The sequence below is a fragment of the Vicia villosa genome, linkage group LG1 (genome assembly GCF_029867415.1).
Source record: "Vicia villosa cultivar HV-30 ecotype Madison, WI linkage group LG1, Vvil1.0, whole genome shotgun sequence".
NCBI classification, from domain to species: Eukaryota; Viridiplantae; Streptophyta; class Magnoliopsida; order Fabales; family Fabaceae; genus Vicia; species Vicia villosa.
This window is the reverse complement of record NC_081180.1, coordinates 74,147,145-74,170,265: the sequence shown is the minus strand read 5'-3', so window position 1 is coordinate 74,170,265 and position 23,121 is coordinate 74,147,145. Positions and strand designations below refer to the sequence as shown.

At 34.3% G+C, this 23,121-nt stretch overlaps 1 protein-coding gene across 1 annotated transcript; it reads right to left on the bottom strand.

Annotated features, from left to right (window-relative positions):
• Positions 1 to 19,429: 19,429 nt before the first annotated feature.
• Positions 19,430 to 22,909, bottom strand: LOC131642228 (NADH dehydrogenase [ubiquinone] 1 beta subcomplex subunit 7). Its single transcript, XM_058912500.1, has 2 exons — positions 22,452 to 22,909; positions 19,430 to 19,639 (listed from the first exon to the last, which is right to left on the bottom strand). Exon 1 carries the CDS (start codon positions 22,786 to 22,788, stop codon positions 22,477 to 22,479), a length of 312 nt encoding a protein of 103 aa, XP_058768483.1. The 5' UTR covers positions 22,789 to 22,909; the 3' UTR covers positions 19,430 to 19,639; positions 22,452 to 22,476.
• Between the last annotated feature and the right edge of the window lie 212 nt (positions 22,910 to 23,121).

Here is a 23,121-nt window from a genome sequence, read left to right as displayed (position 1 = left end):
GAGGACAAAAGAAATAGCATAAGAACGTAAAAAATACACCAACTAAATCACTATTACAAATTGGGCAGACAAATCATTTTAAAAAAATGATTCAAGCACAAGATGGGATATGTCATCAACTAAGAGAAGGCATAGGAAATAAATGAAGTCTTATTGAGATTTTGTTTTTAAAAAAATTGCTATGTCCACCCGTTTCTCTATTGTAGATGTCAATCTTGGAAATATTGACTAGTGTTAGGATTTTCACACGGCTCACGCCACAAAATGTCAGATCAAGGTTTAAGTAATCATATTTTTAGTCGTAGTCCTAAGAGATATAAGTACCTCAAAAAGAGACTTTAACTTCCAAGATAAAATCGACTACCAAGAGTTTGTTTGGTTTTGAAAAGAGAGTGTGAAAAGAGAGAAAGAGTGTGAAAAGAAAGAAAGTTATGAGAAATACACTAGATTTGAAGTATTGTTTGATATAAGTTGAAGTATGCTATAAAACCTTAAGCAATGATGAGAATGGAAACATGTTTTGAGATTGCAGAAAACAGAAATCAGCCTGGAGGCATAGTAGGTGGTGGTGGCTCGATAGTAATTTTGGGTCCGCCAGGAGGTTCGGTCCTTCAAAGCTTGGGTCTGGTTTTCTCAGTTCGTATGTATTTCACTTTGTTGTTTTGGTTTGTGAATTAGTTAGTTAATGGTTTATGTTTTGAGCTTGTTATGGGTTTGTTGAGTCTCTAGAGAGAAGACTTTGACTTTGATGTGGGCAAACCTTGAATAGTTGTACATGACCAAGTCTTTTTCTCACATATTGTGATTGAAACAACAACTATATTCATTCCAAATGGTAGAGAAAAAAATCCATAGTTGAGCAGTTAATATAATTTCACAAGATCATTGATGATTTGGAGTATATTGAAGTGAAGATTGAATATGAGTCCGAGGATCTAACCCATGTCTTTTGATAATTTTGAGGATGCCCTTCCCATGTCTTTTGATAATTTTGAGGATGCCCTTCTTTATGGTAAGTAAGGTAATATTACTTTGGATGAAGTTCAGACGATTGTGAGATCCAAAAAAATTCAAAGGTGAAATATTTGAAGATTAATGATAGAGGTGAAAGCTTGAGTGTTTCAAGAAGAGGAAGTGAACGTAGAGGTATGTCAAAATCAAAGAGGTTTGACAAGTAAAGTTTAAAATTCTTTATTTTCTTGAAAACTAGTCACTTCTAGAGGAATTTTTTGAGATGGAGGACAATGAAGATTTCATTTTGTTCATATTGTTGCTGCCTCAAATGAGAATAGTTATGAGAGTGTTAGTGCACTAGTGGTATTGAATTTGGGGACTGAAGACTATTAGGTCTTGGACTTGGTTTTCTCTTATTACATGTTTCCAATAAAAGAATACTTTAATACTTTAAAGCTGAAGGAAAGTGGAGTAGTCTATCTTGGTGACAATAAGGCTTGCAAGGTTCGTGGTTGGTACGACCAAACTTAAAATTCTGGATGATCGTGATTTTCTTCTTGATACTGTGAGGTATGTTTCAAAGCTCATGTGAAATATGTAATCTGTAATAATGTTTGATGATGGGGGTTGAAGATTTCACGGTGAAGTGATAATAGCTAAAGATTCTAAAATATGTGGCTTATATATTTTAGAAGGTTTCAATATTATTGTTCATTCATCATAAACTAATGAAGACTTTTATGAAAAGAACAAGCTATGGGATTTGAGGTCAAGGCATGATGGATGTGTAGAGGTTGGTTCAAGCAATGCTTGAACTTGGTAAAAATTATTCAATAGATGTTGAATTGGTAGAGAGCATCAAAGTGGTTGATGATGAAATTGACATCGCCATATTTTCAAGTCAAGGTCGAGATTTTTGAATTATGCCTTAAAACCTTAAGTGATAAAGATAGTGGAAACATGTTTTCATATTGCTTAAACTAGAAAGTGTAGAACCGTGTTTCGTGGTTTAGCGTTCAAAGTCAAAGAATGACAATTAAGGTTTTAATTTAGAGATATGCTTTTGTTGATGACAACTTGAAGGAAAATTTTAAGTCCAACTTGTATGACAGCTTGGTTTACTAATGAAAACCTTTAAAACCTATAAGGATTCAAGTATGGCAAGCGGTTAAGATGCAAGCAGACGAATTAGGGTTTTATGGTCACTGCAAATATCCTCTGATGATATAGCATTCAACTTGAAGATATCATAAGCCTTATCTATAAGAAGATTCGAGAAAGTGCTTATATGACTGATTTATTTAGCAATTCTTGAATCTTAAAAGTGTGAAAAAAGGAAGTGTGAAAGTTCGCCTAGTCGCTAGAGTGAATCGTATTTTGTAAAAACACAAGGGCGTTTTTCGTAAATTTTTATGACTAAATCACACACGCACAAAAAACATATTTGTAAGCCTATGTTTCTCAAAGTAAACATCTTAAAAATATTTTGAAACCTTGCCGACTGGGACTTTAATTTATAAGTTTAAGGGAAACGTCTTTCTATCCATTATTTCCATTTTGATCATTTACAATCGATTATTTAAGGCCCCCAACCGACTGTGACTTTAATTTCACCCATGTATTTTTTTCTATTTTTGGATTTTCCTTCTCCTATATAGAGGAGGGTCCACTCCTCATTTCACACCAATTTCCGAAGCTTTTCATTTTATTTGGAATTTATCTCTCTGTTTTCTCTCTCTAGAAATAATTTTCTTTCACTTAAGTTACCTTAGTGCTTTTGAGTGAAACACTGCTTGTGAGAAAGAAATTGTATTGGTCATGTTGTTGTTTTATTTCTCAAGAGTGTGATACTCTTAGGAAATTGAGTTTGGTTCAAGAGATAAACCAGTCATAAAATCTCTGTTTTGGTATCTAGAACTTTTCTAGAAAAAGTTATGTTTCGTTATTGAGATAAGCCCTGAAAATCTCAAAATAGTTAATTAGTTTAGCCTAGGTAAAAGTTTTCATTTTTTTGGGATAACTCTGTGTAAAATCTCATGATCCATCATATTGTATTAGAGTTTGTGGCCATAACATGTAAAAGCTCATAGTTATCGTTAAAATATTAAGAAAATATCTTAGAGACATGAGTAGGCCAATGTTCAACCGAGCCTTGATAAATCACTGGTGTAATCTCTATAGATTGTTTGATCAAATTGAGTAAACAAGCTATTGTGTTTCTTGTCTTTTGTTTTCTTTTGCCAAGTGTAGTATAAGTTGCTTTAGCGGAATACGTGTCATTTTTTTATGAGACTGACACCAAAGGTCCTATTCATTAGAGGAACTAAAACCCTCAATGGCCACAACCAAATTGTTTACAAGGTCAAGTTTTCAAAAAAATGATCTTTCCTCCACCTAAAGTCTTATAGTCCATGCTACATTCACACAATTGTCTAAAATATCCATCTTCGCAATATTCTCGGTTCAAATCAGGTAAAGCTTCAGAAAGCGTGCGTGCAAGGGGATGTGATTATGCCAAGGGTTCTTCCAGAAAGAGATGGCAAGATCATTTCCCGCTTTTTTCGAGATACCCTTAACCAATTAATCAAAATATTTTGAGAATTGATTCTTGTGAGAAAAATCTCTATCTACCACATTAGGAATGGCAACGGGTCGGGTGCGAGTTTCACACTACCCAAACCCGCACCCGAAATTGGCATCCGAACCCGAACCCAAACGCAAATGTTGTTCGGGTGGCAAAATAACACTCACGCCCACACCCGTTGGGTTTGGGTTTTTCACCTAAACCCGAACCTGTAACAAAATACACAAAATACACTTTTCCTACAATTTTCCTACAACTTTCCACAATATTATATATATATATATATATATATATATATATATATATAACATATGAGAATGAGTAACTTATATGAGAATGTGAGAATGTAATAACAACCATTGAATTTATATTTAATGGTTGAGATTAAAAGATATTTTTAAAATTTGATTAATAATTTCTCTTTCCTCTTACTTGATTTTGTGAAGATCACAATTTAATCTCAACCATTCCTTTTTCTATCTGACAATTCTTATTCATTCTTATATTCTCATATAACTTATCCATTCTCACTAAATAAGCGGGTGTGATTTAGGGTGCGGGTTTCACACTATCCAAATCTGCACCCGAACTCAAACCCAGTCAACTCGGACTTTCACCCGTTGACTCGGGTTCGGATGCGGGTTTCACACTATCCAAATTTGCACCCGAACTCAAACCCAGTCAACTCGAGCTTTCACCCGTTGACTCGGGTTCGGATGCGGGTGGGCCCTGTGGGTTTGCGTCTGCTTGCATCCCTATACCACATCGAAGTCCATCTAAACCCTTTTAATCTACATTTTGTTTTTAAATTTTAATTTTTGTTTCACAATTTCATTTATTTATATTTAAATCGACAATATTTCATTCAATTTCTATTCTACTTTATCATCTCTTTTTTTAATAGAAATGCTTCTTTATCAATATAAATATCTACAATGTAGGTAGTTACGTGCATGAGATTAGGGATGACAATAGTCAAAGTTTTGGTAAGATACTATAATACTTGTTTCTATATCTGCGTTTTGAAAAAAAAGCCTCATATTTGAACCCATACTTGTGTGGACGTAAATATTTATTTTTAGACTCGTACAATGAAAATATCTAAGTACTCATATTTGTTACTCGCATTTCTAGTCAAAATAAATTGAACCGATATAAAATATCATATCATTTTAAAATTTTAACATTAAAAAAATTAAAAGATTTTATTGTTGAGTTATAATATAAATGAACACTTGAATTAAAATGCAAAAGATATCTTATGTGGGTCGAGATGGATACTGACCTAATCGTGGCTGCACTCATACTCTCTTATTTTAATTAATAAATATTTTCGTTTACTTTTTATCTATTTTGTAAATTTTTATATTATCTATTGTGGACATTTTTTTCAAATATCTACTTGATATAAATTAAATCGTTAACTCTACATGTGATAACCTGAGACGAGCATGAATCTAACCAAAAAGAATGACAACTCCCCACCCCCTTTTTAACACCCACTCACGTTTTTTAAAGTCGAGTTTTCTCTGACTCTATCTCCAATTAAGCTGGTTTTTTTCTTGTAAAATTTGAGATGGTATTTATCGAGTTGGATCTTATTGCCATGTCTAAAAAAGAAAAAAGAAAAAAACCTTTATCAATCCTACAAAAATTCCACCTAATTCCATATCCAAATATTGATATATAAAGACAGGGTCGATGATATTAGGATCTGTCCCCACTAATCATCACATATTCCATGGAATGGAATTGGAGTTTATAGTATTTAAAAGAAAAATGTATTCCCACAATAGTTTACTTTACATTTCTGAATATATAAAGGAGTTTTGATTGACTTCTATGTGTGCATGCATGCATTACCAAAAAGTAATACAAAAATTGAATATTATATGATAGTATTAATAGTCATCTTACACTAACTTTTCAAAAACATATTTTTAGGGCTACCTTAATAAGTCCAAACTTTTTAAAATCCAGTCCAAATTTAATGTCTTGAGAATGTAAAGTCAAAATGGTAGGTAACCTTCTTCTTCAATCATTCTTCATTCCCTCCACAAGTCACAAATAACGTCTACAAAGTCCTAATATTCTATTTATTTCAATTAAATTTTTGTTCCATTCATTTCATTAAACTTATACCCACAAATAATATCTTATAAGTCTGCTTTGTTTTTATTCACCAAAGTATCTATACATCTTTTTTTTTCAATTTTAAAAGAAATCATTTTAATTTGTTGTTTTTACTCGAAACTTCTAGTTTCCCAGCTAAAATATATATATTATCAATTTTTTACGTTTCTTATTGGAACTTTTTCAATCTACCGTTTTAAAAATTTATCAGAAATATTCTTTCCATAATGTTTTTTAACAAACTTAAATAGATAGAAAATGAATGAAAAATGCTATTTTTTAGGTGTCAATCAATCTCTCCACTTTTACATTTAAGAAATTCAAAAATGTCATTTTAATAATACGAAAATTAACTTTCAAACGCCTCCGAAACACACTAAAACATTGTGTAAAACATTGTGTAAGTGGGTCACTTCACTATGTCAAAAAATAATATGTAAATTAACTTTCTTATTGATAGAAGGGTGATTAAGAAGGTTAACTTCTCTATTTACCACTACACACATTTGAACTCATCGTAATGTATTTATTCAGAAATATCATTGGAGAAGCAAAAGTTAACTTTCGGAATCAGAAAGGGAAAAACTGCATGTACTCTTCATTTATTGATCATACAATCATTCTTCTAAAACCTACAAAAAAGTTCTTCCACTCTCAATTAAACTTCAAAACCACGTTTGTTTTGCTTTTTCACATCAAAAAGAGAAAAAGACATTGAACTTTAAGGTAATGTACATGTATCTCCTTCTTCATTGCTTGTAAGAATCTGGTTGAACTGTTTAAAAATGAATATTACGTCCGAAAGTTATGTTCCAGATTATGTTGCATGTTATTCCAGAGGTTTAATTTTGGATTATTTTTTCAGGTTGAATTTAAATTTGATTTTGTTATTACATGGCAGCAATGGTGCACCCTAACGATGTATCCAAAGTTATTGTGTCTATGGATGTTAAACCGGTTGATATCAAACTTGACAATGTACCCAAAACTATTGTGTTTATTGATATAAAATTGGTTGATGTCGAGGTAGATATTGGTCATTAATTTACAAATAAATATGATTTTGTTGCTTGTGAACATATGCTTCAATGGATTCGCAAGGATGCTGCAAATTTGGGGGGGGGGGGGGTGCATCGTATCGGGAGATCAGTTTCTAATTCTGATAGAAGACGTACATTTGTGACAATGAGATGTGAAAGAAGTGATAATTATAGAAAACCTATCCGGAAGTTGAAACGGGATGACACCGATTTAAAGAAATGTGAGTATCCTTTTAAATTGTGCGGGTATCTTAAGTGAATAATACAAAGACAATTAATGTAGTTTGTGGTTACATAATCATGATTTATGCTACAAGTTAGTCGGTCATCCTAGTGTATGTCACTTTAATTCTAAAGAGAAAGATCGTGTTTCTAACATGACATTGAACATGGTTAGCCCAAAAACATACTTGTAATTTTGAAACATAAAATACATCATAATGTCTCAAATATTAAGCAAGTATACAATATTCGTGCCCGAAACAACAAGACGATAAGAAGTCCAAGAACTGAAATACAACAATTCTTGAAATTTTTGGATGATGATCATTATGTATCTAAGTACAGAGTGTGTGAGGATGGAGAAAGTGTTCAAGATATATTTTTGGACTCATCCTGATTCCATTAAGTTTTTCAACACATTTTCTATTGTGTTTGTAATTGATTCAACATATAACACCTGTAATTGTAAAGCTTCTCAAGCATACTGTGGTTTTGATGAAGACAATGTGGACATCAAGCTTTCATAAAGGATGTGCAAAAAGAATTTCAAGTCTTAAGCAAAAACACAGCATTTCAAAGTCTTGTAGAAATTTTGAAGATTCAAGAATCGAGCTAAAGCATCAAAGGTATAAACAATACTCACTTTGACATATAATTGTTCACAAATATATTTCCATGCATATCATAATCATCTACAAGTTTCATATATTAAAAAGTTCATTTAAAACATTTTTCATATGTAAAATCCAAAATAAAGGTTTTAGGAACCGGGTTGTCCCTATGGGGGAACCGGTTCCCAGCATTCTCATTTTCATCAGTTCTGTGTTTTACTACTAGGAACCGGGTTGTCCCTAGGTGGGAACCGGTTCCTCAGTTCAAAATTCAAATTTTTCTGCTGTAACGTTCAGCAGGAACCGGGTTGTCCCAGGTAGGAACCGGTTCCTACTGAACCAGTGTGTTTTTCCATTGCATGATTTCATTCAAACGAATTTGTTTTCTTACCGCTTAATCATTGCATTGTTTCATGGAAAAATAACCATTCAAAGAGGTGTTTAACATATTATATATACTACATCTTTCATAATCATTAATCACCTTCTTCATTAACAATTCGTAAGTTTCATATTCTTCATCTTTCAATATTTCCAAGTGTTCATCAAATACTTATTTTCAAGTGAAACTTTCTATACACATTTTCATTGAAAATTCATTCAAAGTTTCATGCATACATTGTGAACACTTATATTCATTTTGAGAATTGTTTATTTGAAGAAGAAGATCAATCCAAGATTGATATTGCTCTACAAACTTCATACAAAAACTCTCGTAAAATTCAAAGAATATTGTTTCCTTACTATCCAGGATTGTTGGAAGTAAGTGGTGTGTTTGAAGAGGATTGTTCTTCATCCACATTAGTGTTGATTGATCTTAAAGGTGTTAAGAACCTTTGATCACCTTATAGGTTAGATAGTAGGCATAGGCTTGTACAATCATTCTAACTATAGTGAAATCTCTTTCGTGTTTGAAAGGGGACTGGAGTACTCTCGGATTGTGAGGGGAACCAGTATATATCATTGTGTTCTTTATCTTTCCGCTTTTACCGCTTTCATCACCATTACCAAGAAAGAGATAAAAATCATCAAAAGCCTTCAAACACTTAACCAAAAATTAGTAAAGACATTCTCATAAAACCGATTAATTTTTGAAAACCTAATTCACCCCCCTCTTAGGTATATCTGATACTCACATTTGGCATCAGAGCAAGTTATAGGTAACTTGTTCCTAAAGATCCAGAATGGCTTCCGCAAATCAAAATCCGGTTTTCAAAGATGGTGGTTCTAACAACAAGCCTCCATTGTTTTGTGGTGAATATTTTGACTTTTGGAAAATCCGAATGAAGGCTCATCTAGAAGCACAAGGAGAAGAAGTTTGGGAGGCTGTCCTACAAGGTCCTCATGTCCCTATAACGGTCGTTAATGGTGTTGGATCGGAGAAACCTAAAGCGTCATGGGATGATAATGATAGAAAAAGGGTTCTTGCTGACAAAAAGGCGGTCAATCTTCTTCTAGGTGCTCTTAGTATGGATGAATTTTTCCGAGTATCGGCATGTACAACATCAAAGGAAATATGGGATACTCTTGTAGAAACTCATGAAGGTACCACTGAAGTTAAAAGATCAAGATTGAATACTTTAAGCCAAGAGTACGAACAGTTTAGAATGAAGCCCGGAGAAACTATTCTCGATCTGCAAAAACGATTCGTACATTTGACAAATCACTTGAAGGCACTTGGTAAGACTCTTACTACCGAAGAACTTAATCTTAAAGTGCTCAGATCTCTGACAAGGGAGTGGCAACCAAAAGTGACGGCGATACCCGAAAAGAAAAATTTATCAAAATTTACTTCCGCAACACTATTTGGAAAACTTCAAGAATATGAGACGGAACTTGGAAGATTGGAAAAGCATGAGAACTTAGAGAAGAAATCCAAAGGCATTGCATTAAATGTAGATTCAAAAGAAAGCAAAATGAAAGATGCATCGGATGAAGATGAAAACTTCTTGCTTCTTGTAAAAAGGTTAGGCAAATTTTTTGGTAATAAAAATAATATTGATAATGCTAACTATGTCAAAAGAAAGAAATTCTCAAAGCATAAGGATAAAGAAGCACCCACTTCATCACAAGAAGTTACATGCTATGAATGTGGGAAACAAGGACACATAAAGCCGGAATGTCCAAAGCTTTCGAAGAAGAATGGATTCAAAGGCAAAAAGGAGTTCAAAAATAAAAAGGCCTACATAGCATGGGAAGATAATGAAGTAAGTTCCTCATCGGACTTCGATAGTGACGAAAGTGCAAACCTAGCACTAATGGCATCACACCACTCTGACGATGAATAAGGCGAGGTTAGTTATGATGATTCTCTTTTTGATAATGGTGCACAAGGTGCAATAGATGAATTATTAAAAGAATGCAAAATTCTCTATAAAACTATCTCATCTCAAAAGAAAATAATATCATCTTTAGAAGAGAATGTTAAGATAATTGAAGAAGAACATAAAGATGACAAAGAAAAAATGATTAGTGTTCAAGAAGATAATGTTGCATGCAAGAATTGTGAATCACTTTCCTTCCAAATTGTCCAATTAAAACGTGTTTTAGAAAGATATGAAAAAGGGCAAATTGGATTGGAAAATGTTCTTAGCACACAAAGATACTCAAATGATAAAAGCGGACTTGGCTTTTCTAAATTTGATAAACCAAGTTCCAACAAGACTATCTTTGTCAAGGCTAGTAACCAACCAATTCAAGAGAAAGTGAAAAAGCCTAAAGTAATGCAACATTATCCTAAAAGGAAGAACTTTGTTAAGAAGAAATCTTATCCTCCTAGATATAGAAGTAACTTTGAACCTACTTGTTTTTATTGTGGTATTATTGGTCACACACCCAATGCTTGTAATGTAAGAAACTTTAGTGTACCTAGTGGACATTATGTATGGGTGAAGAAAGGAACTAACTATGATGGACCCAAAGCCACTTGGGTACCTAACAAAACTTAATTTGTTTTGTAGGCATGCTTGAAGACCACTTCAAACCTATGGTATCTAGATAGTGGTTGTTCAAAGCATATGACGGGAGACCTAAACCAATTTTCAGATCTAAGGTTAAAGGCCAAGGGTTTTGTCACTTATGGAGACAACAATAAGGGAAGAATTCTTGGCAAAGGCAAAGTTGGTGCACCACCTTTTACATCAATTGAAGATGTTCTTTATGTTGAAGGACTAAAGCATAATCTTTTAAGCATTAGCCAACTTTGTGACAAAGGCTTCAAGATCAAGTTCACCAAAGAGGAATGCTTGATCATCGATGAAGTCACCAATGAGGTAAAACTCAAAGGTACAAGAATTAATAACATTTTTATGATTTCTTTAAATGATTTATCTTTGAAAGTAAAATGTCTTTTGGTAAACAATAATGAATCATGGTTATGGCATAAAAGAGCAGCCCATATTCATATGGATCATTTAAATAAGTTAACCAAACATGATCTTGTTATTGGCTTACCTAAGATAAAGTTTGTCAAAGATAAATTATGTGATGCATGTCAAAAGGGAAAGCAAACCAAATCATCTTTCAAACCAAAGAATGTGGTGACTACAACAAGACCACTTCAATTATTGCATATGGATCTATTTGGTCTATCAAGGACAAGAAGCTTCGGAGGTAATGTATACGCTTTAGTTATTGTTGATGATTATTTTAGATATTCTTGGACTTTGTTTCTTGTGCAGAAAAGTGATGCCTTTAAGGCCTTTAAGAAGTATGCAAAACAAATCCAAAATGAAAAGTCATTAAAGATTGTATCCATAAGAAGTGATCATGGTAGAGAGTTTCAAAATGCATCATTTGAAGAATTTTGTAAAGAACATGGTATCTCTCATAATTTTTCAGCACCAAGAACTCCACAACAAAATGGAGTAGTTGAAAGGAAAAATAGGTTTCTAGTAGAACTTGCTAGAACAATGCTTAGTGATGCAAATCTTCCTAAATACTTTTGGGCGGATGCGGTTAGTACGGCATGTTATGTTGGAAATCGAGTAATCATTAGACCTATCTTAAAGAAGACTCCATATGAACTCTTCAAAGGAAGAAAGCCAAACATTGCTCACTTTCACATTTTTGGATGCAAGTGCTTTGTTCTCAACAATGACAAAGACAATCTTGGTAAGTTTGATGAGAAATCCGACTAAGGTATATTTCTTGGTTACTCTCTCTCTAGTAAAGCATATAGAATCTATAATAAAATAACTTTAACTATTGAAGAATCCATGCATGTATCTTTTGATGAGACTAACACCTCCAAGGAGGAAATAGTTGTTTGTGATGAGGATGATCCTTTAGATTTACCCTCGGAAGAACTTTCAAATGAAACAATTATGAAGGCACCGGAAGTTCAACAAGAAAGTGTTCAACAAGAAAGTGTTCAACAAGAAAGTGTACAACAAGAATCAAACACCAATGATCTACCAAAAGAATGGAGAACTCATAGAGATCATCCTATTGATAAAGTTATTGGTGATATTAGCCAAGGAGTTGCAACAAGATTAAATCTCAAAGATGCTTGCTTACACATGGCTTTTGTTTCTCAAATTGAACCTTCCAAAGTTGATGAAGCCTTAGGAGACGATCAATGGATAAATGCAATGCAAGAAGAATTAAATCAATTCGAGAGAAATCAAGTTTGGGAACTTGTTCCTAGACCAAGTAATAAACACATCATAGGTACTCGATGGGTGTTTTAGAACAAACTTGATGAGAATGGCATAATTGTTCGAAACAAAGCAAGATTGGTGGCCCAAGGTTACAATCAAGAAGAAGGAATTGACTTTGAAGAAACATTTGCTCCGGTTGCAAGGTTAGAAGCTATTCGTCTTTTACTTGCTTATGCATGTTCATTAAATTTTCAGCTTTATCAAATGGACGTCAAGAGCGCATTCTTGAATGGCTACATCAATGAAGAAGTCTATGTCAAACAACCCCCGGGATTTGAAGACTTCAAGAATCCTACACATGTCTTTAAGTTGAGAAAGGCTCTTTATGGCTTAAAGCAAGCACCAAGAGCATGGTATGATAGATTTAGCAATTTTTGTGTGAAAAGGGTTTCGAAAAGGGTAAGGTTGATAAAACTTTGTTCATTAAGAAAATCAAGAGTAACACTTTATTGGTTCAAGTCTATGTTGATGATATCATTTTTGGATCGACTAACAAAGAAATGTGTGAGGAATTCTCATTGATGATGCAAGGAGAATTCGAGATGTCTATGATGGGAAAGATGAACTACTTTCTTGGACTACAAATTAAACAACTCAAAGATGGAATTTTTATCAATCAATCCAAATATTGTAAAGAATTATTGAAAACGTTTGATATGGATAATTGTAAAGCAATGAATACTCCAATGGGCTCCGGTACATATGTTGATCAAGATGAATCTGGTACTCCAATTGATATTACTAAGTATCGAGGTATGATTGGTTCTTTATTGTATTTGACGGCAAGCCGTCCTGACATAATGTTTAGTGTTTGTCTTTGTGCTCGCTTTCAAGCAAACCCAAAGGAATCACATCTTATGGAGGTTAAAAGGATCATGAAGTATCTCAAAGGAACAACCAACGTTGGCCTATGGTATCCAAAAGGTAGTATGTGCAATTTAATTGGTTATTCTGACGCGGATTATGCAGGTTGTAAAACTGATCGTAAAAGCACAAGTGGTACTTGTCACATTCTTGGAAATGCATTAGTATCATAGGCTTGTAAAAAGCAAGCATGTGTTGCCCTTAGTACGGCCGAAGCAGAATACATAGCAGCAGGTAGTTGTTGTGCACAAATTCTTTGGCTTAAGCAACAACTCCGTGACTACGGACTTGATCTCGGATGCATTCCTCTTCGATGCGACAATACAAGTGCTATAAATATCACAAAGAAACCGGTCATGCATTCAAGAACCAAACACATAGACATTCGACATCATTTTCTTCGCGATCACGTGCTTAAAGGAGATGTTGAAGTCACTTTTGTAGATACTCATAATCAACTTGCAGATATCTTCACCAAGCCTCTCCCAAAAGAATCGTTTTACAAAATTCGACGAGAGCTTGGAATTTTAGATGAAGGTGATGTTTAAATATGTTCTTCATTATCATAAATCGAAGGTACACATTTCTAACATTTTATGTGTCAAAAGGTGCTTTATGAATGTTCATATATTATGTCTTGATGTTTATGTATGATATATATCCTTTCCATTACATAAAATTTAAGTTTTTGGAATTTTTCTGTCCAGGAACCGGTTCCCATGTAGGGAGGAACTGGTTCCCCATAGTAAAAACCAGAGGCGAAGTTTTTGTGTGTCTCAGGAACCGGTTCCCATGTGGGACAAACCGATTCCCACGTAGATTTTTTCAGATTTTCTTTTATCTTTTGGCTGTTACGAAAACAAGATGTGTGGCTAGCATTGTTTTGTTATTTTCTTTTATTTATCTTATTTTTATTCAATGCATACTATATCTCTTAACACCACACATTTACACTCATTTACTCACATTCAACATTCATCTTCATCTTCTCCAACCCTTCCACCTCCATTGTCAAACTCATTAAAACTCCATTATCTCACCATAACTCTCAAAATTAAATTACCCACTATCTCAAACCACTATATAATCCTCCACTCTTTCACATATATCACTTAAATCATCTTCCATTCTACAAATCCAAATATCCTAAACCAAAACCCTAACTCTCAACCATGGCACCAAGAGCTATAAGAAATGCTAAGGGGAAGAACAAAGTTGGTGAATCAAGTGAAGAGCCTCAAGAGATCCATCCAACTGTCAAGAGTCGGAGACTCACATTCAACACTCGTAGTCGGAATCTCCTTCAGGCAAAGTACGGTAATCTCCCTGACTTTCCTAATCACAGCTTCATTTTTCCGGCTAGGCTAGCTAATGCAGGGGTAGCTAATTTTGTGCTTGACCATGGTGATTATTACCCGGATTTGGTTAGAGAATTTTACCATAACCTTAAGATAGTGACCGATGACTTTGGTGATTTCACTTTGTTGTCCGAAGTTTCAAGAAAAGAAATATGTTTATATGTTGAGGAATTCGAAAAAGTGTTAGGAATTCCATCTACAGGTTTAGTGCTCCTTCAAGGTAACATTCCGGAAGAATGGCTACCATATAGCAAGATTGATACTTTTGTTGATATGTGCCGACCTACTCAACGTGATTCGGTTCGCCAACAACTTGCTAACAAGTTCAATATGTTCGGTTCAAGTCTATCGATAAGTGATAGGATGCTCCATCTTATCATTGCTTATGTTTTGTTTCCAAAGAATTCTAACCATTCCAGGATCAATGAGTTTGAATTAATGGTCTTGGTTGCTCTAAGACGTGGCATTGAAGTAAATTGGGCTCTTTCAATTATGTGCCACATGCAACTTATGGCTTCTCTTAAAGGAGGCTTGCCATATGCAAGGGCAATTTCTCACATTGTTCGGAATGCCGGTGTCCTCCTCCAAAGGGAACCGAAGAAGACAATGGATGAACAAGAGTGTGCTATCACCACCGTAACTGCTCTTAAGAATATTTGGATTGTTACGGATCGTGAAGGTAGATTCTTCTACAAAGTTGACCTTGAGCCAGCCGTGCCACAAATTCCTCAACCTCCCGAAGGTGTCTATACAATGGAGATGATGTTTAACAAGCTTTGCTCCATTCACACATCTATTGATAACAACAAGCGGGAGAACAACTATGAGCATAATCTTATGAGGAGACAAATGCGCGAAATTCAACGCACTCAACGGCGCATCTTGGCTCATTATCAAGAAGAAGAAGGAAGTGAAGAAGAAGATGAACAAGAGGATGATAATGATGAAGAGCAAATGAATGAAAGTGATTAAATTATGTGCTCTTTATTTCCATGTTATGTTTTATTGTTTGTTTTTAGTTATGCTTTCTAGACATTGTTCAATTTATGTTTTGTGATGTTTAGGATTATTTATGTTTCGTGTTGTAAACGTAAAAAACTACGTATCGTATCATTTATAATGTGTTATGTTTATGTTATTTCAAATTGTGTTATGATTATGTTTCATATATATTCTTTCTTTTTCCCCATCCTTTTTGATAATAACAACGGGGGAGAAGAAATATGCATGTGCTTTGTTGTTGTTTTGTTTTAAAAGAGAAATGCAGGTCATAACATCAAATGAACTCATCACCATAAATCAAAGAAATCATGGATTTAGGGGGAGTCACTAACATAGGGGGAGCCTTGCATTATTCAACATATTTTCAAAGCACAAAACAACTTTTTCAAAACATTTCAAGACTTGGTTGTCATCATCAAAAAGGGGGAGAATGTAATTGCAAAGCTTCTCAAGCATACTGTGGTTTTGATGAAGACAATGTGGACATCAAGCTTTCATAAAGGATGTGCAAAAAGAATTTCAAGTCTTAAGCAAAAACACATCATTTCAAAGTCTTGTAGAAATTGTGAAGATTCAAGAATCGAGCTAAAGCGTCAAAGGTATAAACAATACTCACTTTGACATATAATTGTTCACAAATATATTTCCATGCATATCATAATCATCTACAAGTTTCATATATTAAAAAGTTCATTTAAAACATTTTTCATATGTAAAATCCAAAATAAAGGTTTTAGGAACCGGGTTGTCCCTATGGGGGAACCGGTTCCCAGCATTCTCATTTTCATCAGTTCTGTGTTTTACTACTAGGAACCGGGTTGTCCCTAGGTGGGAACCGGTTCCTCAGTTCAAAATTCAAATTTTTCTGCTGTAACGTTCAGCAGGAACCGGGTTGTCCCAGGTAGGAACCGGTTCCTACTGAACCAGTGTGTTTTTCCATTGCATGATTTCATTCAAACGAATTTGTTTTCTTACCGCTTAATCATTGCATTGTTTCATGGAAAAATAACCATTCAAAGAGGTGTTTAACATATTATATATACTACATCTTTCATAATCATTAATCACCTTCTTCATTAACAATTCGTAAGTTTCATATTCTTCATCTTTCAATATTTCCAAGTGTTCATCAAATACTTATTTTCAAGTGAAACTTTCTATACACATTTTCATTGAAAATTCATTCAAAGTTTCATGCATACATTGTGAACACTTATATTCATTTTGAGAATTGTTTATTTGAAGAAGAAGATCAATCCAAGATTGATATTGCTCTACAAACTTCATACAAAAACTCTTGTAAAATTCAAAGAATATTGTTTCCTTACTATCCAGGATTGTTGGAAGTAAGTGGTGTGTTTGAAGAGGATTGTTCTTCATCCACATTAGTGTTGATTGATCTTAAAGGTGTTAAGAACCTTTGATCACCCTATAGGTTAGATAGTAGGCATAGGCTTGTACAATCTTTCTAACTATAATGAAATCTCTTTCGTGTTTGAAAGGGGACTGGAGTACTCTCGAATTGTGAGGGGTACCAGTATATATCATTGTGTTCTTTATCTTTCCGCTTGTACCGCTTTCATCACCATTACCAAGAAAAAGATAAAAATCATCAAAAGCCTTCAAACACTTAACCAAAAATTAGTAAAGACATTCTCATAAAACCGATTAATTTTTTAAAACCTAATTCACCCCCTCTTAGGTATATCTGATACTCACAACACCAACAAGTACAAACTTTCACTTCTGAAAGTTTTTGGAGTTACTTCTACGGAGATGGCATTTTTAGTTGGATTTTTATTTTTTTTAAGTGAAAAAGAGGACAAAACTACTTAGACTTTAGAAGTGTGTTGGACTATATTGAAGGGCCAAGAAAGCATGTCAAAAATAATTGTCACTAATTGTGATACCATGTAACATTTTAGGCCAACAAGGGCGGTGAGTGGTCGCCGATGCACAAGGTATGACAATGAGCGGCTCCTGGTAACTTATAGGCAAAAACTAAATTCACATTGAAATGACAGAGATTCTAAGGCTGTGCAGGTGTGGGATTATATGGTTGAAGGAATGTTTATAAGGATTGATTGGTACTACCTATACCAACAAGATGCATCTTCTTTTTGGTAGCCTAACAAATAAGAACTCCATAGTTAAGCGAGCTTGACTTGGATAATTATTTGGATGGCTGACCTTTTGAGAAGTATCTCAAAAAACATGTGATTAAGGGCAAAGCATGATGAGAAAACCCGTGTTGGTTTATGGGATCAGTCAATAATCCTAAAAGCAATATGGGACATTACAAATGGTATCAGAGCATACCTTTCCCAATACAATATGGTCTCTTGGCAGCTTATAGACAAAAATTGAATACACATTGGAATGAGAGAGATCATGAGATTGTGCAAGTATGGAACTGCATAGTTGAAGGACGACTTATAAGGATTTATTAGAACTACCTATACCAACAAGATGCATCTTTTTCGGTAGCCTAGCAAATAAAAACTTCATAGTTAAGTGTGCTTGGAGTAATATTTGAATGGGTGACTTTCTAGGAAGTTTCTCGAAAAGCGTGTGGGTGAAGATAAAGCATGCTAAAAAGACTCGTGTTAGTTTGTGGGGTCAGTCGGTAATTTTGAAAGTAGATTGGGATATTACTGATGAATTAGATTCCAAATGTGTTTTCTACATCATATTCATTACTTTATAGGTATCATATAACAAAAAATGGGATAAGTAGACCTAAACCTACGGTAGGGACCAAACAAATTAAGGTTGAAGATGCGAAAATGATCAAAGCTGGTGTGATATTGGAAAGCATAATAATTGTCTAGAATGTTATGTTAAATTCTTTTACGGAAGAGTTATATGTCAAATCCGTAATACATTTCAGAAAAGTCTGTTAAAAATACTCAGATTTCTAAAAATATGTTGAAAGTACAAATCTATATTAGGTGAAAGAGAATATTGTTTGTACTTGGACCGATCAACTTTGACACTTTAGAAAAACAATTACTAATATAGTTGAATATGCTCATACTACATTGAAGAATTCATTGAAAAATAATAAAGGTGATTTATGTAGAGATTAGAACTCCTTGAACCAAATGATCTAAAGTGTGTGAGCACCACTAAAAAAGCCAAAAGTAATGACCTTATAGACGTCTCTGGACAAAATATAGTGGTTTTGAAAGACGCGATGGAATGTTTGTCCAGAGACGTCTAATAGGCTAAACACAAGTGTGGATGAACCCATACCAAGCAAGCTCTTGTTAAATTTGATAAACTTTGATAATAAAATACTCTACATACAATTGCAAAGACCCCTCGAATAAAGAAGACCCGACAAAATTCTCCCTAGTTTCAAATCCAACACTTGCTGTGCCTAATATTGATTTCAAACAATTCATTGTGTCAATTTGCTCAAGTAATAAGCTACGGCCTTTCATTTGCATACTTTATCGGATTTGAGTCTTCATAACAAAAATATTGAAACAGTTTATATGTTGTTTAGTTTTAAAAAATAAAAATAACTAGCTCACTCCTCTAACCATCATAAATCCTCCCATACAGACCGATAAAGTTCTCCCAGTTCAAATTGTGATCAAGCAAATTGATCAAGAGAACAATCTGCTTGTAAATATTCATAGCAGTATTTTTCCAAACTTTTCATGAAATGGGGATGGGAACAACAATTCAAGTGTTAATTATATCTCAAGCCATAGTTTGAAGTTTCTTTCTCCTAAACAATACGTGTATTATTTTTCTTTCAAAGGATTCTTAAACATTCCATACTCCTATTACTCCTTCCAGTTTCTATTTTCTTTTCTTGTAAATTTTTTCCTTGACAAAAATCTGTTAAAAATATTAAAATTCTCAATCAACATTTGGAAGGCACGCCTTTATTAAATGGTTTGATAAACTAGGTGTGAGTTCCTAATATCTATAACCAATACTATAAATTGCAACACTACTGTGATCAATGGAAGCAAAAAGATGAATATGAAAGCAATCAGTTAGTGATTCCCTTTATGAAATTTTATTTCTTCAGTACAAACATGGTCTCACCACAGGGAAAATAGCAAGAAATAGAATATAATAATCAGTCTGTAGACGTCTCTGGACAAACATTCCAACGCAACTTTGAATCCATAAAATAGAAAAAACATGAAACAGCATCCCACGCAAGCAAAGGTTCTTGTCAAAAGTTGAACTGCATCAAATATAACAAGGATCAGAGAAGCAATTAAGAAGTCCAAGAACTCTAAGCAGAAGAACAAGATAACACAAAATCCAATGTGGACACACCAAGCTTACAAAGTGAGACCTCACAGCTTATATACACTTGCAAAAACTTTAAGATTAAAAATATAAAAAGACTAATTTCTATAGTGCAAAAAGAGGCTATATATTATTCAAGTTTCCCATTCACCATAAAGTCTAGCAGGAAGCACATTCATAAATTTCACCTTCAACCTGCAGAAATACAAGTAACACAAATTTCCAGTTTCAGCAGTATCCTAAAGTCACCGATTCATTACATTATCTTGTGGCAAACTTTATTTCTGCTACCGCTCGCAGCCTTTACAATTGATGTTTAAAATTTGTTTGAAAGCTTCACGAGAGTGTATTGTCCCATTTGCTTGCGTCACAAAATAAACTAGTTTAAAAAAATTTAAAAAAAACCCTGCCCCTCCACCCCCCAAAATAAACTAGGTAAAAAAAAGCATTAGTCATAAGAGGGATAAGAAAAGAACAAAGCAAAAAGTTAGAACTCTGTTCAAGACCAACGATCAAATTTAAAAAAGATGAACCGAGTTATATTGTGACATATTTTACTAGAATTAATAATACATCTTAAGTAAAGAATTATGAACTCATCAACATTTGTTTCAACATGTAATGATACATCTTGAGTAAAGAATTATGAACTCATCAACATTTGTTACAACATGTAATTGTTTTACTATGCATTTGTAGACTAGTTCTATGGTGCATAAGTAAACTAGTGATGTACCATACACAAATTTGCTTTCCATCACTAGATCAATAAGCCGCGCCATAGCTCAGTATTGGATCTAATCTGAAGAAAAGTCCCCAGAAACTTGATTCCAGGGTCCAAAAAACTGAGGTTGATTCATCTAACAATTTTTCTACATGCTACCTATCAATGTCATGATTCCATCACTCGTTAATGAACCAAGGCCTTTTCAAAAGAGAAGAATTGACTCAAACTTTAACAGGTCTATCCATACAGCCTTCTTTCAAATATTTACATATACCACACACACAGAGCTCTGATAATGGAATCCACAATAATCCAATCACAATTTATCGGCCCATATTGCAACAGAGAATCAATATCAGGGGAATCAATGTTAGATGAGCATGGGAGCATAAGCCAATACCAAGGAACAATGCAACCAAATAATGAACGCATCCCAATTGTTCCCCATACTAGACACAAACTGTAAAATTAAGACAAAAAGCATTGACAACTTAATGTAGAACAAGTTCACCTTGACAATTAGGAAAATCATCATTTTGGTTATGATTCCAGGCAGACATTGATGAACGGAACAATGCTGCTTTGAAGCACAGAATTCCTTTGTTTGGATCAGAATAAAACTACCAACACTTGTGGTAATGCGTAGGGGTCAAAAGAATTGTCAACTAGGCAGAAGAGCCACCACAGTTCACTGGCATGAGTCATTTCTGAGATCACAATAAGTTACAAGTGTACGACACAACGGCGGCCAAACTTTGGTTTCTAAGCCCAACATATGAAAGCATCAAAAGCTGTCGTATTCGAGTTTGTTTGGCTCCTTTGGAGCAGGAACCATGAAGTTATTGCCACGTGCTTTGCCATCTCGATAAAGGAAGATGGAAGGACCAGAAACAGCAATGGAAGGACTGTCAATTCAGCAGTAAGATCCATAAAGAAAGATGCAAAAGTCTAGGTCCGCAACCATCTCTTCCATCTTAGGAACAGAAAACGCCAAAATTGACGCAAAGCAATGGTTTTGTGGATTTATAATTACAATCTTGGAGATGAAGTCCACCGTAATCAACCTTGGCATAAAATATAGAGTAGACCATTGAACTCTGTTGTCATGGTAGACAGAATCGCGATCCAACTCGTAGGATCGGACGATTCTGCGTTCTTGCATCACTATTCTGTGCCGGAGTATAGCCAAAATCATTTTTTGGTGGGCACGGCCAAGATCGTCGCGCTTTCACGTGAAATCGCTGGAATCGAAAATCTTATTACCCCTACCCGATCTTGCGTAGAATCTCGAGTTTGACTACCTTGTCTGTTGTATATGCTCTTGAAGCCATGGACCCATACAGAAATGTGGATCAGTCAAGATGGTTCCGCCATCGCAGCAGAAGCCATTGTTGAAGCAGTGGGTAAATACTAAACTAGTAATCAGATGGAGGATATTGCTACAATACTAAACTAGTAATTGGAGGGAGGATGAAGGGAAAAGGAAAACAATGAAGCTCAAGAGTTTGCAGGAAGGGATAAAATCAAAAACAGAATCACAATATCAAAGATGATCAAGGAGATGTTCAATTTCTTGAGTTCATAGAGCTTATCAGCCACAAACCTACAACCTAATTTACAATTAATAACAAACTCAATTCCCACTCAGTTATATACTTCTCACAATATGTCAAAGTGCTAATTAAACAAAACCCTAACTGCCAAAACTAGCTAGCAGAATATGCACAAATTCATCATTCAATTTCATATAGTAAAGAACATAAATTACCTAACACCAGCACCTAATTAATCGTAAACCGAAGACCAAAATTCAAAAACCTCAATTACATAAACCTAAAACCTAATTTACAATTACTAACAAATTCAACTACCACTCAATCGCCTAAATCCTGCTCATAATTAATCGTAAACACGAGATCGAAAACTAAAAACCTCAATTCCAATTCAAAGCAAACCGATACAAACAAGAAAACACACAATACAACAGAACGAATCAAAAGGGAAAAAAATCGCTTACACAGAGAGCGGGAGAGAGATACGAATCACGCATTAGCAGGTTTCGGAATGAGAGGAATAGCCGCACCCTGGGAGAGAGGCTGTTTGGAATTCTCCTTCGCCTTTTCGCGGATCTTTTGCATCTGAAGCATCCTCTCCATAACAAGTTCGTACTCGCACTTTTCGTAAGAGTGACGCTCGTTCTCGCACTTCCATGGGAGATAGAATTCCGATTGTCTGCACTTGTTGAGAGGGATGAGCAAATGCGCACACTGATCTCTGTACGCTAACGGAACCCTAGCTTCCACCATTTCCTCTTGTGTCGCTATCATCTTCTTCGATGAGCCTTCGACTTCCATCGTTGATTCCCGATTTCGAATTTTCAAACGGTTTTGTTGATTCTGATTCTTCTCTTGCTTTGCTGCGAATTGTGATTGATGCAAGCCGTAGGGTATATTGTTCTTGTTCTTGCACCCCGCTTCAGATTAATAATAATAATAAAAATAATAATAATAATATTAAATAAGTATAATTTCTTCTATTTTAAAATATTATTAATATTTTTGTTAAAAATATATTTTGAAGATGAAAAAATAGGAGATGCACATAGAATCATCTAATATGTGAATTTACTTTTATATCTTAAAATTATTTAGATAAAATAATTAGAGTAAAATAGGCTATCCGACCTT